The sequence below is a fragment of the Eptesicus fuscus genome, chromosome 10, assembly GCF_027574615.1.
Source record: "Eptesicus fuscus isolate TK198812 chromosome 10, DD_ASM_mEF_20220401, whole genome shotgun sequence".
Taxonomy (NCBI): Eukaryota; Metazoa; Chordata; class Mammalia; order Chiroptera; family Vespertilionidae; genus Eptesicus; species Eptesicus fuscus.
In genome coordinates, this window is record NC_072482.1 from 74,578,541 (window position 1) to 74,597,779 (window position 19,239).

General features: G+C 42.7%; 1 protein-coding gene across 11 annotated transcripts in view; it reads left to right on the forward strand.

Moving 5' to 3' along the window:
• Positions 1-4,625: 4,625 nt before the first annotated feature.
• AHI1 (Abelson helper integration site 1) overlaps positions 4,626-19,239 on the forward strand; it is a 159,891-nt gene continuing 145,277 nt past the window's right edge. For 5 of the 11 annotated variants that reach the window (XR_008557177.1, XM_054721679.1, XM_054721681.1 and 2 more), the window contains exons 1-3: positions 4,626-4,810; positions 12,629-12,753; positions 16,091-16,650. Coding sequence is in view for 10 of the 11 variants with exons in the window: in XM_054721679.1 (XP_054577654.1) it covers positions 4,633-4,810; positions 12,629-12,753; positions 16,091-16,650 (863 nt within the window). In the remaining variant the exon portion in view is untranslated. Of the gene's footprint in view, positions 4,811-8,577; positions 8,642-10,932; positions 10,957-11,063; positions 11,151-12,628; positions 12,754-16,090; positions 16,651-19,239 lie in introns of those variants that run through there. The other 6 variants (XM_054721685.1, XM_054721686.1, XM_054721683.1 and 3 more) reach the window with 6 other exon arrangements.

The following is a 19,239-nucleotide window of genomic DNA, read 5'->3' on the forward strand; positions in this document are numbered from 1 at the left end:
TGCTCACATTTTTCAGAGGCCATAAACTATGAACAGTGCACAGCCCCGGAGGGGGTGGGCGGTATTAGCACTGGTGCCAGGCCAGACCATTAGATAAGACCCCCAACACCTGGGGGCTTTATTGCAAAGCCCACGAAAGGACCAGAAGCATAATCCATATTTGGTGGACAAAGACCCCAGAAAAATATAAAAGAGAAGCTCCCTGCATGTTACTTTGCTGAGACTTGGGAAGTTATTCCACTGAGTCCGCCAGCGTAATAAATTGTGCAACTCCATTTCTCTAAAGCATTGCTTGGTTTTTCTCCGGTCTTCTATAACAAATGTAGTCCTAGAATGTAATGGCCTCCCAACGTACAGGATATGAGTCCTTGTTCAGTGTGGGTACTAAGATCTTCACCTCAAACTGGAACCTTCAGAAGACTACACCAGCAAAAGGATGCAAGGAGGCTTGAATATCTGGGCTAAAGTTTGGGTAGAGGAAAAAATATCTCCCCTCCAAATTATAAACATAGCTTCTCTTATATGTGACTTGGGTTCAGATCTAAACTAACCTGATAGTTTGTATATGGGATTTAAGAAAGGAAAAAGGTCAAAGATTACTCCAAGATGTTTGATGTCTGGCTTGAGTAGCTAGAAAAACAGAATGGTCACTATGTGAGATAGAGAAAGCTTCAAGTGGGATTTGTGTGCGGAGGCCAAGATTAGGAGTTCAGTATCAAAAAAGCTGAGTTTGAGATGCCTATCAGACTTCTAAGTGGAAATGTCTAGCAAGCAGTTGAAGTATTATTATAAGTTTAATAATACTATGAGAGACGTATATGAAAACTCTCAATTTTAAAAAACCCACCATAACACCTTTTGACATTTTTATTATCATTGATAAAGAAGCCCTGGAATAGAAATGCTGTAGAATGAAGCCATTATAATGATTAAGATAGATACATATTACTAACATAAAAAACCTTTTAGAATAATAACATTTGATGAAAACAAAAAAAGGTGGTGAGACAAAAACTAGAGTATGAAACTGTCTTTATAATTTAGTATGTTTAGTATATATGAAAGAAAGTCTGGAAGAATGTATAAAAGATTCTTATCAGTGATTAACATGTGGCAGGCTTTCAGTTTCTAATTTATAAACATCTGGATGATGGAATTTTTAGTCTGAGCACATATGAACATTATTAACAAAGTTAGAATTTTAATGAAATTTATATGGCATACATAATTACATGGAAATAAAATATAACATAATATTAATTCAAGAAAGCAAAAATAAACATCTTACATATAATATGACCAATATTAGAATATGCATGAAAAAAAAGACTGTCAAGTTCCCCAGAATGGCTGATTGAGATTCTCTTAGAATAGGGGTATTGGTACTGAGTACTTTTTCCTTTTCCCCTGGTGCTATATCTTTCAAATTCTCTATAATGTGAGTATTCCTACTTTTATTATTCCTGTTTACCTTGAAAATTTCTAAGGATATAAAGAAAAAAGTATAATAAAATACCAGATATCTACAATCAGCTTCAACCACCACCAAATTTTAGATATGCATGTGTCATCTTTCCACAATCTGTGTGGGTTTTTTGTTTTGTTGTTTTGTTGTTTTTGGGGGGGGGGGGTATTTTAAAGCAAATCGCAGATATCTTGTGAATCTATTCTATGTATTTTAAAAAGTCATATTTTTACATCATCACAATACCATTATTTCATCTATTAAGAAATTAACAAAGATTCCTTAATATCTAATACATAGCCCATACTGAGAAATCTGTGCCTACAACATGTCTTTATGTAGTTGGTTTGTGAAGAATGAGACTCAAAACAAGAACCCCTGGCTACATTCTGTTTTGCCTTCAAAAACCTACTCCAGCAGTGTTATGGGCTGAGCTGTACCCCCAAAATTCATAGGTTGAAATCCTAACCCCAGTGCTTCAGAATGAGACAGTAGTATTTGGAGATAATGCCCTTGAAGAGGTAATTAGTTAAAATTAGGTCGTTAGGGTGGGCCCTAATCCAGCATGGCTATTGTCCAGCTAAGAGGAGATTAGGACACAGACAAGGACTGAGGGAAGACTGTGTGAAGACGAGGGAGAAGGCAGCCACATAAGAGCCAAAGAGAGAGGCCTCAGAAGAAACCAACCCTGCTGACACCTTAGTCTTGGACTTCTCTTACATGGTTTACAACAACAGCATCTTACCTCATGTCCCTGTATCTAAATTTGCTTTCTTCCCATCCACTTTCCACACTGCAGCCAGAGTTTCTTTCGGAAATTAAAATTTAACCAGTTTACTCCATGATTAAAACCCCTTAATGGTACCTCATTGACCCGATAATACTGTCTGGCCCTCTTCATAACTTGCTTATCTTATCTTACTTTCTCTCAGTGCCCCTAGCCTTATTCTTGACTTTTTGTCATGCTGAATTTATTTCAGTTCTTAGATTATGTCAAGCTTTCTTTCACTCAGCACTAAATCGCAAGTTTTCTACCCAGAAACCCTTCCCGACCTGGACAACTCCATGTATTTTTAAATGTCACTCCTGTTATGAAATATTCCCTACCTCCTCACCCCAACTACACTTCTGCAAGCTGCTGTAAAGGTCTAGGCAAGAGATGATAACAGGTGTATATCTCAGCCAGTCCGATAAACTGGGGAATGTATTATTAAAATAACTAGGGGCTCAGTGCACAAATTTGTGCATGGGTGGGGTCCCTCTAGGTGGCCTGCAGGGATCAGGCCAAAACCCTCAGTCCAACACCGCCTGCAGCTCCTACCTAACGCTCCCAGTCATCCCGGCCCCACTGTGCCTGCCGCAGGCTTATGCCCAATCAGTCCCGATTGGGAGAGGTTCTCGCTGCCGTAGCAGCAGCGCTCACCAGCCATGACCCCTGCATCTGGTGCCCTCCCAAGGGGAGTGGCCTGCAGGATCCGGCTGAAACCGGCTGACATCTCCCGAGGGGTCCCGGATTGCTAGAGGGCACAGGCCAGGCTGAGGGACCCCACTAGTGCACCATCAGGCTGGGGAGGGACTGCAGGAGGGCTCCAGGGCGTGTCTGGCCCATCTCCCTCAGTCCCGATCAGCTGGACCCCAGCAGCAAGCTAACCTACCAGTTGGAGCAGCTGCCTCCTGGTGGTCAGTGCACGTCATAGCTACTGGTCGACTGGTTGACTGTCTGCCCCCTCGTGGTCAGTGCACATCATAGCGAGTGGTTGAGCAGCCTTAGCATATCATTAGCATATCATGCTTTGATTGGTTGTTCGGTTGTTTTGCCGTTTGGTCTGTTTGCATATTACCCTTTTATTATATAGGATACCCGAATCAGAATGCACCACCAGAGTTATAACCTCTCTTGGTAAAAGTAGGTACTTACATCACAGTTATGACAGATGAAAAACACATTAAACACCTATAATGCATAGCTCCTAGGAGGAGCTCAATATAGGGGTGGGAAAACAGGTTTACAGTTGTAATACAATAAATAAATAAATAATACAAAAATAAACTGTTTTGTGTAATCACAACTGTATACCTACTTTTGCCCACCCCTGTATATGTCATCTATACCCATTCACAAATGTTCATGAAGTAGCACCAATTATTTGATAGATACTATGGTTGATGCTGGGGCTAAAAAATTAAAGTACAATGCAAACAATTAAAACATTTTATAGAATGAGTGTCCAAAGCTTAACAGGATATATGTATACACACACACACACACACGCGCGCACACACACACACACACAGCAGGAGTGTTTAGAGGAATTAGTCAACCTAGTTAAGAGTGAAAGGATGGACAACATTTGGGCTGAGATATGCAACAGTAGAAGTTTACAAGGAGGGATTTTCAGAGAGAGGGGACAAAGTGTGCAAGAATTAGGGCACGAAAAGATATCAACTGTGGTGGTGCACCTGCTTCCACATTGCTGAAGCACAACATTGCAATGAGGCAACGAGAAATGAAACGAGTCAGGCAGAGGGACTAGGCAAAACAACTAGTTTTCTTCTCATATCATGGAACATTTTCAGGAGCGTGGCATGATCAGATTTACATTTTCAGTGAAGTCATTCTGGTTAGTGACGTGGAGATGGAACTCCAGGGGTCAAAACTTGAGTCAGGGGGACTCCAAAAGAGGCCCCTCTTACAACCATCCTTGGGAGATGCCGAGAAGGCTGGCATCAGGCAGTGGGCGTTGAGATGGATAAGCTGTACACGGGGGTGTTACAAAGGTAGAATGCACATGGTTTTGGTGTGGGGTGTATTTAGGACGCTCAACAGGTGATTGGCTACAAATACTGGGAGGATGGTGGCGGCTTAAACCACGATAGAAACCCAGAAAGTGTTTGCGTGGAAGGGGAAACAGTTCGGTTTGAGACCCATTGGATCGGTAATTTCTGCCTCCTCACAGGACTCTTTGAGAAGCAAAGGAGATGGGCTCTGTAAGGGACGGCGATGCCAATGGAAACGGGAAAAGCCAGCCTCCCAAAGAGATACGCTCAACGCTCCCACCGTGCAAACGAAGCAACAGGCCACACCGCGTGACTACAGCTGCAGCACACTGAAGGGCAGGGGCGACTGGTCCGGTATTTTTCCAGCCCGGGGTGACTCAGAGCTAAAGATGGCGCCGGTGGCAGAACGTACAGAGTGGGCGGGGGCACTGGGCGTAGAAAAAGAGGGCGTCTTCCTTTTTGTTCTACTTCACACACACACGGATAACTCGGCGCCAAAACGATTCGTGGGTAATCTGTTCCTTAACATTTGGTCTGCAGCGCAGCTCTGCTTCTGCCCGCCGGCAGGTGGGTGCGATCGCGGGGGGCCGTGGCGGGCCTGTTTCTTTCCCCCATTCGGGTTTCTCATCTTCCGCGGGGTCCGCGACAGCCTCCCCGGCTCGCTCGGCCCTGCCCCGTTTCTCCCAGCGCTGGCTACAGAGCTGAGCCGCAGAGGTGCTTTTTTGGGGGGCTGAGTGCAGGCTCTCGGGGCACCGACGCCTTTCGGGGTGCGGATACGTCTCCCCCGCAGGACCGCGCGGGCTCCAGGGGGGCGGCGCGCGGCCCTCGGAGCGCGTACCCGGCCGCCGTCTCCGGACGCGCGGACCGGCGGGCGCGCGCCCCCGCGCAGGACCTTGGGGCGCGGCCGTGGGAGGCGCGGGGGCGGGGCCGTGAGGGCGCCCCCGCCGGGCGGCGGTCCGGGCCCGGCCGCGTCCGTTGTCCTGGGAACCGCGGGGAAGTAGTGCTGACGTCAGTCGGCTGCGCGATGCCCGCTCGGAGGCCCCGGGCCCGCTCTCGGCGCCCGGGTTTCTGGCGGCTGCGCTGCCTGTGTGGCCGCTAAACTGCCAGCCCGCCCCTCCTGGCGCGCGGGGCCGCTTCGCACCGTCCCGGCGTCGGATGCAGTGGGGCGGGCGGCCGGCCGCCCTGCCTCTCCCCTGCGTGAGTACGCGGCGGGCCTGGGCTGTGCCGCCCCGGGAGCGGCGGTCCGAGGCTGCTCGGGGCCGTGGGCGCAGGGGCGCCGCCCAGCGGACGGGTGTGGTTTTGGGACAGAGACGCGCTTTCCCGCTCCCTTCCTTCCTGGGCTCCAGGGATCTGGAGGGTTCAGCGGGGTGAATGCAGTCTTTGCTTTTCCTGCCCCCGGTTCTGGTTTATGGTAAACGCTTTCAAAATAAGTACGTTTAATCCCTTTTCGGATGTCGCCCTGGTGCTCATATTGAACCTGTGAATGCCTTTTATGACACCTGAGGAAAGGTGATTGAGGCGTTTCAGTTTTAAGGGAAAAGTCAAATTAATTAGTAGGGTCTTTTCGATATGTATAAATATAGGCAAAAAAGTAGACTAAGAATCTCTGCTGTGAAACATCTGCTGATTGGAGTGTGTGGCCTCTCTCTCTCTCTTCACCTGTTGCATTAATGATTGCTGTCACTGCTTGAGCTTTCAGGAAGAAGATCAGATATTTTTAAGACGATGGTATATTTTAAAAAGATATTTGAGATCATTCAAATACCAAGAGTATTTGTAAACCATGTTTAGAATCTTGTTTATTTGGGTAGACTATCATTGATTTATTAATTGAATTTTGTATAAAGGGTTTTTGTTTATTTTTCCCCCCTATGCTATAAAATTCTTTAAAGAGTTATCCAAACCTCACAACTTTTTCTCCCCTTAATCTTTAGTCATATATTGGCTAATAATCAGGTGGTTTGAGAAAAAGTACAATGAGATGAAACATAATGCAGTTAATTTTCCTATACCGTATCTCTTAATAGCACCCGTTAAAGGGGTTGTGAGGGAGAAGATTTAAAATAATAGCATATGTGAGCTTCAGGAATGTCCTTTTAAGTCTGACTTTAATTTTTGCCATTGATGTTACTAGTCAAATATTGGTCATTCTATAATGTATTTGCTGTAGTATACGTTAACCCTTAGATTGTTTCTGTAATGTATCTGATGCATTGTTAACTAATGTTTACCAGTTGTGCATTAACACACTAAATAGTAAATAATGTAAATATGTAATTTACTTAATGTATTCTACCTGTCACATAATTATTTTAATACTGTAGTAATGATCATAAAGTAATTTTCTTGAGCACCTACAATGTGTCAGCTACTGTGCCGATCACTTTGCTTTTCAGTATTTCCTTTTCTCCTTACAATAAAGTTGGTGCCATTTTAATTTCTCAGGCAAAAAACAAAAACAAAAAAAAAAACAACAACTAAGAAGCTAGCTTTAGTGATATTAAGTAGCTTGCTCAAGGCACATTCTGTAAGTGGCAGAACAAGAGCTTAAGCCTGAGTCTTTTTGACCCTAGAACCATTCTTACTGACACCTCTGCCCTATTTTTAAAATGAGAATACATAAGATGAAGAGAACATAGGTCTAGCCCTCCAAAAGGCTAACAGAACATTTTACCAGCTAGAGGGAGGTATGAAGATCACGGCACTGTGGGGGCACAGAGAAGCATTTAATCGCTCCTCAACGTTAGAGTGCTCTCCTACAGAGATACCAATTGCATTTAGCGTCAAAGGATACCTACACATTTGTTAGATGGACAGGGAGATAGGGCATTTCTCATGAGAGAGAGGTTTATGTGTAATGAATGGTACAAAAGCAAGAGTTTGGCACATTTGAGGGCTGCAAGTAGTTTCACATGGCTAGAGCACAGAATGTGTGTAGTGAAGAAAGTGGAGGTGAAGAAAGGCAAGGGGTCATTTCCATTGTCTTTGTCTCAAAGCTACTGCCACCTGTCACTGCCTTTGGGGGTGAGGAGCAGGGAAGACAGAGGGAAGCAGAATTGCTGAAACAATGATTTACATGTTTCTTCTATAGGTCTCACCCTCCATCATTCCTCACCTGTGGCTGTCAGGTTTCCTCCCCTTCATGAACAGCTTTGCACATGTGACTTTCTGATTGCAGATCCAGTGAAGTCACTTCAAAACTTGCTGCAACTCTTGGCACCATAAAATGTAGATCGACTCTTTTCCCTTTGGTTACTTACCTCTCCCAATCTGTCACCTATCTCTCTTACGTCTTTTTACTTTTTAAAATATGTTTTAATTTATTTCATTTATTTTTTATATCTTTACCAGAGGCCGGGTGCATGAAATTCGTGCACTGGAGAGGGGGTTGTCCCTCAGCCCAGCCTGCACCCTCTCCAATCTGGGACCCCTTGGGGGATGTCTGACTGCCGGTTTAGGCCCAATCCTTGCCAGCCTGATCACCCCCTTACCACTCCCCTGCCAGCCTGATCGATGCCTAACTGCTCCCCTGCCAGCCTGATTGCCCCCAACTGCCCTCCCCTGCCGGCCCGATTGCCCCTAACTGCCTGCCCTGCAGTCCTGGTCACCCCTAACTGCCCTCCCCTGCCAGCCTCGTCCCCCCAACTGTCCTCCCCTGCTGGCCCGATTGCCCCCAACTGCCCTCCCCTGCCGGCCTGGTCGCCCCCAACTGCCCTCCCCTGTTGGCCCGGTCACCCCCAACTACCCTCCCTGCAGGCCTGTTCCCCCCCAATTGCCCTCCCTTGCAGGTCTGTTCTCCCCCAACTGCCCTCCCCTGCAGACCTGGTTGCCCCTAACTGCCCTCCCCTGCTTGCCTGATTGCCCACAGCTGCCCTCCTCTGCCAGCCATCTTCTGATCACATGGGGGCGGCCATCTTGTGTGAGGGTGTGATGGTCAGTTTGCATATTACCTCTTTATTATATAGGATTATTGAGAGTATTATAGATGTCCCTCTTTACCCCCCCATTGCTCCCCTCCACCCAGTTCCTGCCCCGTCCCAGTCCTTCACCATCCTGTTGTCTGTGTCCATAGGTAATAAATATATGCTTATGATGGTTGTTTTGTATTTTAGTTGTAATTTTGATGTGGTTGTGGGAGGCGGCAAGTACTGGCGTTTACCTATGCTGCCATCTTGGTCCTCCTGTTTCTATGATTTTAGAGAGAGACTGTCTTTTTACTTTTTTTGTGGGCTCACAGTGTTCTGTATTTGGCACTTTTTTTCTTGCAATCATCACAGATATAAATGATGCCCAAAACTTTATCCTAGATCTCCTTGCTAGATACAAAGTATACATGCATACTTTGGAGATTTTGGAGGTTCAGTCAGACCACCACAATAAAGCAACCATTGTAATAAAGTAAGTTGTATCTTTTTGCTGGTGGAGGGTCTTGTCTTTAATTTGTTAAAAAACACATCTGTGAAGCGCAGTAAATGAAAACGCAATAAAACAAGGTATGCCTGTATTCTGTTGCCTACCAAGCATAATCTGAATATAGTATACATGTACACACACACACACACACACACACACACACACACACGGTAATAATAGCTATCATTTTTTAAAAAATGTATTTTATTGATTTTTTACAGAGAGGAAGGGAGAGTGATAGAGAGTTAGAAACATCGATGAGAGGGAAACATTGATCAGCTGCCTCCTGCAACACCCCCTACTGGGGATGTGCCCACAACCAAGGTACATGCCCTTGACTGGAATCGAACCTGGGACCCTTCAGTCCGCAGGTCAACACTCTATCCACTGAGCCAAACCGGTTAGGGCAATAGCTATCATTTTTTAAAGGCTTGCCATGCTCTAGGCATTGTGCTAAGTGTTTTACTTTCACATTTTTATTTAATCTTTACGGAAACACTATCAGTGGTTTACTATTATTTGAAAGATTAGGAAATGGAAGTCCACAGAGACTAATTTACTGGCAGAACTAACATTTGAATCCAGAGATCTGACGGTGTAGCAAGTGCTTATAGCCGCTTAGTGCCTCTCAGATATCCATCTTAACATGCCCACTGAGCTCACTAAGTGTCCCCATAAGAAGTATCAATTACAGTTGTAGCTAATGTTTATTGATGCTTGTTCTGGACACTGTTCTAAATCATTCAACCCTTACAGTAACCCTTTGAATAGGCATGCTGAACTGATTTTACAGATGAGGAAACAGATTACCTAAGATCACAAGTAACCATTCCAGTTATTGGAGACAAATTCCAGGCCTAAGGTTTTAAACTACTCCACTATACTTCTCCTATAATGCACTGTATTCCATTTAATGGTACTATTTTCTAACTATTCTATTTCCAGAAACATAAGAATCATCCTTGAATCTCTGTCCTGCCTCTTCATTTGCTTTTATTTAGTCTTTCTAAAATGTCATACATTTTCTGCTCAAGGGAAAAGAACACAGGTTAAGTTGAATATAAGTAAGCTTTGCTGACTCATAGTCATAGTTCAGCTCTTTTCCTATATATTAAATGATCATGGAATTTTATAAATATTAAATAATTCTCTGCTTTATATTTTTCCTGTCTCTGTGCTGTTGGGTTTCAGTTACTGATTTGTTATTTCACTTGCCTTTGCAGCCTTTCTCTTTTCTAATTTGGGGTCAATTGGAAAGTAGATGACGAGGCTTTTAAATCTGTATTTACTAAAAAGTAAATATAGGGTCTTATCACCAAAGTATAGGAGTTTTTACTATGTGGATATAGGGATACTTGTTTTGCCTGTGTACTACTTAGTTGTTACCTAACTCACATAATTAGGTGTATTTATATAATCACTCTTTTCTTTTGTAAGCATTCCTTCTCAAGAGTTTTCTGTCCAAAGTACCGTAATACCAGAAGAAAATGATAATTGCTGAGCCAACTCAAGTAATGTTTTCCTTTTCTTTTAAGCGTGTTTAGTTTTATTCTTAGAAACATCTGCATCTTGGCCCTGGCTGGTGTGGCCCAGTGTCATCCCGTGCACCAAAAGGTTGCTGGTTCCATTGCAGTCAGGGCACATGCCCAGGTTTTGGGCTCGGTCCACAGTAGGAGGCTGGCAGGAGGCAGCTGACTGATGTTATGTTCTCACATCGATGTTTCTCTCTTCTCCCTTCTCTCTCTAAACAATCAATAAAACTATTGCACATATTATGTTCTAATGTAGGAATTAATGTTTGTTTTGGACACACTCCCATCTTTAAGTAAAGTTGGCAATTCAGGAAAAAATATATATATACTGAATTTACCCATAGTTTTGATACACAATATCACACACCCACATACTTATTTGAGAAAGATGGGATGAATGCTTGTGCTCACCTCTGTTGTAGCAGCATTTTCAGTGGCAGGTTCAGCGATTTTTAAATTCGTTATCTGTGCATGTGCTCCCCACAAGCATATGTGACTAACAAGAGTGTGTGCTCTTGGGAAAGTCAGTCCTGAGATGGAATTTGGTTTCTTAAAGGTGCATTGAAATGTTCATTTTTTACTTGAAACACTTTATTAAAAGTGTATAAAAAGTGTAACATCTAAGTTACATGTTTATTGCCTTTCAATTTTTTTAAATTTTTATTTCAAATATGTGACTATTTTATTCAAATGTGATCCAGTTTGCTTCACTTTATGTTGGACTCTAAACTGATTCAAATGTATTCAAGTTATTTACATAAGATTGAGGTAAGAGAGATTGGTATAAACATGATGACATCATTTTGCCTAAAGGGTATATTATTATTTTTATTTTGAACTTCCATATTCCAAATAAATCCTCTTTGTTTTAATAGGATCCTGAGTGAGTTAAAACTTTACATTGCAACTCAGTGCTCTCCATAAAACTGAGATTATGCCCACTGGTGAGACTTTTATAAAATGTATGTATACAGTACAATTTATTTATTTTAAAGTTTGGATTACTTTAATGGGTGCTTTAACAGATTAATGAATAAGATAGATGTTATCAACCAAATATTAACATTTAGAGATATTTGAGAGTTTGATATTCTATTTTCTACTTGATGTTGGTAATTAAGGTTAGCATGTATTCAATGGATGGCAGTTTAGGACTCAACTGGACAAAGTAAATAATAATTAAAACAGATGGTTAGATTTCGTTTTTAATCATCAAAGTGGATGTTTTATTCTAAACAGTCAGAGGCAAACTTTCTCTTAAAATGCAAGCCAGTAGATATTTTAAGCTTGGTCTCTGCTACAACTACTGAACACTGCCATTGAAGTACTAAAGCAGCCATAACAATTCTTAACAGAGTGGGCATGGCTTTGTTCCAGTAAAACTTTATTTACATAAACAGGTGACTGGCATGCAGGCTTTGTTTGCCAACATCTCCTCTGGGACATTCATTCATTCAGCATTTATTTAATACATGATTGAGTATTTATTCCATGCCAGACCCCATAATAGTAGCTAAGGATGTAGTTGTAAACCACACAGTATAGTGGAAGACACAGATGGTATATTTATTTATAGGTATACACAAATAATTACACAGATTCAAGTTGTGTTAAGTGCTGTGAAGGAAAAGAATCGTCTGCTTGCTTGAGAAGTGGAGAAATTAGATGAAGTCAGTTAACAGTTGTACTTTAGAGGTATCATTAAACAGGCAGCTTAATACCAGCCGTGCAGGGAGTGAGACGCGTCCACCACCAAGAAACAGCTTCACATGGGGAGGAGCTGGTTCTGACAGAGGATCTAGAAGGGCAGTATGGCCAGAATGTAGGGATCTCAGGGGACATTTGTCTTGATTTGAAGCTGTAGAGGTGGGTAGGCCAGGACGTATGAATCCTGCAGCACATAGGGAGGACTTGTTTTATTTCTGTCTTAAGTGAAATGGGAAACTCACAGGGTCCTAAGTAAGGGAAGAACAGGATTTGATTTATATTTTAAAGGAAAAAGCAACTTTCAACTTTTAATATTTGTTGAATGTTGATTATTGACTAGGCAAGTGTTAGCCGTTTTTCATGGAAAATGATCTTTGGCATAAGAGTATTCTGATATTACAGGTAAGGAAGACATTTAGAACTGTTAACTAATTTATCTAAGGCCATATAACTAAGAGTAGTAGGTGCTACTGTGCATCATAAATAAAAAGGTAACTTATCAAAGGAAACTTTTAGAGGTTGTAAACCAAAAGGTAAGAGGGATACAGATGAGAGTGGTGTCATCAAAGCCAAAAGGAAAGCTTTTTTAAGAAGAAAGGACTGGTTAGTTGTTCTAATGTAGCTAGAGAACGCACGCGGGTACTTATAAGACTGTATTCTTTAACATATTAATAATGTAGGTATGTTACAGTAGAGTTATTTAGAAAATGACATGAGTCTTTATTATTTGTAGTTGAGAGTGAAGCCAAGGTAAAAACCGAAGTTCATTTTGAGGAATTGCTTAAGACTCAAAATAATCAACTATACGAAAGAAAAAAACTGAAGAAAAATGTTGGCACATCTGGAGAAAAAATCTCAGTGAGTAATTGATTATTTGGTAATGGTGACTTATGTATCTGCATAAAGTTATGACTTTTCATATTAAAACGCTAAGGAACTTTGGAAATTAAAAACAGTAAATTTATATCATGGGCAATAATACGTGGTAAAATGAAATTTACATTAGAATCAACATCACTGTTGGAATATTGAGTTCAGCCTTGAGTGCTGTCCTACAAGAATAACATAGACAAACCGGTGAGAGTGACAAGGGGGTAATGAGGAAAATCAAAACTAGCCATATTATACATATTGGAAGAAAATAAAAATCTTTAACCCAGAACAACTTAGAATATAATATCTTACTTCATGTATTCAATGGTTTATCTCTGTTTAGACTTATATGTGTAGTTTTATGCTGCAGAACCGGGAGAAATCCATGGAAACTTAAGGCACTAATTATCCTTTTGTACTTGAGGTACACTTCAAATGATAGAATTTTTGGCAGCACAGTTGGAAGGATTAAAAATACAGAACTCAAAGCAATACTAAACAAACCAGCAATTAGCTACAACCCGATTCCCAGGGTACAATCCTAATATATAAAAACCCTGGATTGTAACAACCAGTAACGACCGGAGGTTGACCAACTGGAAGTCAGTGCTGGCCCCGCCCCCAAGCAAGTGTTAAGGGGCAATCAGGCAGGCAGGCAGGCAGAGGGGTTAGGGGTGATCAGGTAGGCAGACCAGTGGTTAAGAGTGATCAGGTAGGCAGTTGGCCCCTTGCCGGGCTGGCCCCACCCCCAAGCAATCGGATAGGGGCAATCAGGCAGGCAGGCAGAGTGGTTAGGGGTGATCAGGTAGGTAAGCGAACGGTTAGAGGTGATCAGGTAGGCCCCTCGAAGGGCTGGCCCCACCCCCCAGCAAAGAAAGAGGGAGGCCCACGCCAGCCAAGCCATTGCACCCCAGCCTGTCACCTGCAGAGGGAGGCCACTGGTGGCAGGGGAGGGGAGACAGTGCTGCACAGATGGCAAGCACTGACGGGGGTGGGGCCAGCTGCCTGCAGCCCAGGGTAGGAAAGCCCTGATAGGCCCTGATCTCAGGCCAGGCCTAGGGACCCTACCCGAGGGGTCCTGGATTGTGAGAGGGTGCAGGCCGGGGGCTGAGGGACGCCCCCCCTCCTGAGTGCACGAATTTTTGTGCACCAGGCCTCTAGTAGTCTATAATAGTATCCATAATTAGTGCAGATCTATTTAGTCTTCAAACCTATCTCATTATTTCATTTGCACCTTTTACTTCTTTGACTATAGTCTCTTATGTGCACAGACATATAAACACTTCATGCATGTTCTGATAATTGGTATGTAGTTTTTTTTTTTTTGGAGGGGGACAGTAGTTTAATGATGAGTTGTAGACATCCTATATTTCACTTATAGCAAATTTACCCTATTCTGTATTGTCATGTGACTTGTTTATTTTAATACTAGAGGCCCAGTGCATGATTGAATCATGCACGTGTAGGGTCCCCTACATGCTTTCACTTTTCGCGGTAGAGCTGGGTGCCTGTCCGCTGGTGCATTAGGCCTTTCAGAAGCCTCTGGCTCAGCGGAAAGGCCTGGTGCCAGAGCAGACAGGCACCCAGCTCCCCCACTTTTGATGGTCCGCGGCCGCTGAGGGGGGCTGCCGCGGACACCTGGCTACCCTGCCGTTGAGAGGCGCAGCTGGGTGTCCACGGCAGGCCCCCTCAGCGGCCTCGGATCTGGCCGTTGAGATCTGTGCCTCTCAACAGCAGGGTAGCCCCCCTCAGTGGCAGCGGATCCGTGCCTCTCAATGGCCGGATAGGCCACCCCGAGTCCCCCCCCCAGCCTCCCGCCGCCCAATCGTGGGTGTAGCGGAGTGATGGTAATTTACATGTTACTCTATTATTAGATAGGATTCTGTCTGGTGGACATCAGCGTACACTAGCATTGTATATTCTCAAGTGAGGCAACAATAAGTGCTAACATTGGCTAGAAACCAGCCGCACATAGTGAGAGGTTCATAGTACACCAGTGTTCTCCTGCACACCAATTTAGAATTACTGGCAGAATGGGCAAGACGAGGTCCTAAAATAGAAGGTGCTTCCTCTGGTGGTACCCATATACAGGATGGTAGGGAATAGTAACATTCAGGGGATGGAGCATTGCATATTGGTATATGCCCTTCCCTTGGGCAAGGTGGTGTACATTGGTCAAAAACAGAAAGAATGCCGGAAACAATTGTCTGCAGGATATTTTTATGGACTCAGTCAAAGTAGAGCCTCATATTTTCTCTCACTGTCAGAACTTGGCTTTTGCATTTCAGGCCAGATATGCTAAATTAAATGGATACTCAGGAAATGGGCAGAGGATAGTTCATTTACCTAAAGTTCAATTTAGATGTTGGGGAGGGACAGACAATTGTGAGGTGACTAAGCATAATCTACTCAGTCTCTTTTGGCAAATGCCAGGCCATTCAAGGTATCTTTTCATTCGTAGATAAGTAGCCTAGGAAAAATATTTAGAAATATTTTTCTGGTCAAAAGAAAGGGAATATTCCTTAGGGAAATTTAAATTATGTTTTGTTCATTATCACTGTTTAGCCTAAATCATCTTGAGTTTCTCCTATCTCATTTTATTCTTATAACTTATTTCATTGAGGTGATATCTGCTTCTATGAATGACAATTTCTAAAAAGTTTATTTTGTATGTTAAATTAACTTTAAAGGGTAGAAAATATTCTAGATTCTCTAGCTATTAATAATATCCTTCAGCCCGGCCAGAATGGTTCAGTTGGTTGAGCACCGAAAGGTTTCTGACTGGGGAAAGAGGTACTGGTGTGTGCTTAGTTTGTCATTTGATTTAACTTGGTAATATTTAATCTTTGCAGTATTTTCAGTGATACATTTGGACTAATTGCAGGTTGATCCTAGAGCTATACACTGTTGGTTTTAGAACGTGATTATGAAGCAAGATAAATGACCTATGCATGTTTTCTGATGGGGAACCTGAAGTAAGCTCAGTGGTTCTTTTACCAACTTCTCTTCCTTAGGGTATGGATCATTCTGCCAAAGAGGAGATAGCATTTGAAATTTGAGCAATTAACTTCTTAAAAGTTGTTAAGGACTTTTTCACATGTTAACTCATTTGATCAGAAGCTACCCTCAGAGATTGCCAATCTAATGTTGGGAGAATGAACTAGAAGAGTGCTTATCAGGTGCTCTAGAATGTCACTGTTCAAGTAAAAATATTATATAATTTTTCCAAGTATTACACATTATTGAGCACTAATCATTGTGTTTTATCTTTACATAACTAAACTATGCTCAGCTGAAACTTTGTTATTGTGTCTTCCCCTAGCTTGACACTGTTAGAAGCAATCCTCGGAAAATTAAAGAAACTAAAAGTGATGAAGTAATTGCTGCTGACACTAATAACACAAAGAAGAGCATGCGAGTCATTAAAAACAGACCAAGCAATCCACAGTCATCAACTGAAAACCCAGATGATGATGGGAGTGTACAGGAAGACAAGCAAGAACAGGCAAATAATAAGACTACAAAAGCAGTGTGCCAGGTGACCACACAAGAAATGGAACAGGAAACTTCTGAGAAGAAGGTGGACTTTCTACATCAGAAAGTTCAGATGAGGTTAGAACCAGGTTTTGCTTATCACAGAAGTGAGAAGGCAAATGAAGAAAAAGGAAATAATTTAGATGAGGAAGAACAACTGAAGCAAGTATACCAGCTCCAGGTAGCTGAAGAAATGGCAAAGGAGATTAAGAAGAAAATAAGAAAGAAACTTAAAGAACAGTTGACTGACTTTCCCTCGGATACCTACTTGCATGATGACAAATTGAGTAGTGAAAAAAAAAGAAAGAAAAAAAAGAAATCTCCAATCCTGCCTGAAGCTGAAACAAGGTACTTTATAGTCATAAATATAAAATGTCTTCTTAAAAAAAACACACCTATTATTTTCAGCTTTAAATGATATCTGTAGTTTTACAAAGAAAATTCTTAAGACTTTCATTTGGACACATTGCCAGTACACGTATGCTAAATATTTTACAGAAGTTAACTCATTTATTCCTTATAACAACCCTATAGGGAATAGTAATATTATCTTTTGTAGATGAGAAAACTAAAGGGTTTAAGTCACAGAACCAGTAAGAAGCTGAGTCAAAACCTTAGCAGTGTTGCTCCAAAGACTACCCTTACCTACACACTTACATCTGCTTTTTAAATAATACAAACTGGATTACTCCCCCTTGTTTTGAGTTATAAATGCCTGTTTGGATATGTGAATATAGCATTTTCCCCTTAGTATACAAACAGCATTTGCTCCTTGTAGGACATACAGAAAAAAAGAAGAAAATAAAAGCAATCCAATCATCCAGAGATGATCACTATGAGCAATTTGGTATTCTACTCTTTTTCTGTATATGATGCTTATATATGTTTGCTTACATATACAGTGTGAGTTGTGCCTATCCTCCTATCTAATAAAAGAGTAATATGCAAATTACTGTCACTCCAACACACAAGATGGCAGCCCCCATGTGGACACAAGATGGCCGCCGCAAGATGGCCAGCAGGAGAGGGCAGTTGTGGGCAATCAGGCCAGCAGGGGAAGGCAGTTGGGGGGGACCAGGCCTGCAGGGGAGGGCAGTTTGGGGGACTATGCCAGCAGTGGGGCGAAGTTAGGAGTGACCAGGCCTGCAGGGAAGGGCAGTTAGGGGGGACCAGGCCTGTAGGGGAGGACAGTTAGGGGTGACCAGGCTGGCAGGGGAGGGCAATTAGGGGTGACCAGGCCTGCAGGGGAGGGCAGTTGGGGGCAAACAGGCCTGCAGGGGAGGGCAGTTGGGGAAACCAGGCCTGCAAGGAAGGGCAGTTTGGGGGACCAGGCCAGCAGGGGAGGGCAGTTAGGGGCAATTGGGCCAGCAGGGGAGCAGTTAGGCGTCGATGAGGCTGTCAGGGGAGTGGTTAGAGGTTGATCAGGCTGGCAGGCAGAAGCAGTTAGGGACAGTCAGGCAGGCAGGTTCGTGAGCAGTTGGGAGCCAGCAGTCCTGGATTGTGAGAGGGATGTCCGACTGCCCAGTGGGATGGGGCCTAAACGGGCAATTGGACATCTGTTGAAGGGTCCCAGATTGGAGAGGATGCAGGCTGGGCTGAGGGACACCCCCCCTCCTGTGCACGAATTTTGTGCACCAAGCCTCTAGTATTCATATAAATATGTCTCTGCTTGGGGAAAACAAAATAAAAAATGTCCTTTAACTACCATAATTTGTTTTCTGTAAATCCATATTTAGGTAAACACCTTGAAGTGGGAGCATTCAGAATTCAACTATTGCCTGGCATACAGAGGCAATTTTTCCTAATGTCCTCATCTAAAAATAATTCTCCTCTTATCAAAAGCTAGATAACAAGTGGTAACAAAGAGAGGGCAAATAGAGTTGCTAGAGAGACATGTTAGTATTATTTATTAGTTATCAGTTGCTGCATTTAAAACAAAAAAAAAAACTACTCCAGAATTTAGCACTTTAAAACATCAAGCATTTATTGTCTCATCAGTTTTGTGAATTAGGAATCTGGGTGTGGCTTAACTGGGTGTCTCTGACTCAGGGTCTCTCACAGGCTGCAGGCAGGATCAGCTGGTGCTGCAGTTATCTCAAGTCTTGACTGGGTCTGAGAGGATCTGCCAAATGACATTGCTGTTGGAAGGCTTGGAAGATCCACTTCTCAGCTCACTCATGTGACTGCTGGCAGGTCTCAGGTCCTGACTGGCTTGCTATTCAGACCTATTAATGTGGGCTACTCACAACAGTGGGCATTTGCTTCTCCAGAGAGAGAATTCACAGTCTTTTTGGAATCTAGTGCTATGCATAACATCTATTACTTTTGTCATACACTTGTCTACGTAGAAGTATCAAAGGAAGGGGATTACACAAAGCTATGAATATTAGGAGGTAGGGATTACTGGGGGCCATCTCATTGGCTGTTACCACAGTATATTACAAATTTTCTTCTCATAGCTACCATATGAATCGGGAAGCCATATTCACTATTAGATAAGTTTAGTTCATGGCCCTGGCCGGTGAGGCTCAGTTGGTTGGGTGTCGTCCTGCACACTGAGAGGTTGCCAGTTTGATCCCCGGTAGGGGGCGTGCAGGAGGCAGCTGATTGATGTTTGTTCTCACATTGGTGTTTCTCTCCCTCTCTCCTTCTCCCTTCCTCTTTCTAAAAATCAATAAAAATATTTTTTAAATAAATAAAATAAGTAAATAAATTTAGTTCATGAATTTTAAATAAAACCATGGTTGATATGACAGTGACATGCAAAGGGTATTGTTCTCTTTAAGTAATAGTATTTGATAATGTACTAAAATATCATGGCTTTCTGAGATGACTAATTGAAATATTCTCTAATTTTTTTATTTCTCAACCTCTTTTTTGAAATATAATTTTATATATAACGGAAGTCAATTTTTGATTATTTAGATGCAGATTTTT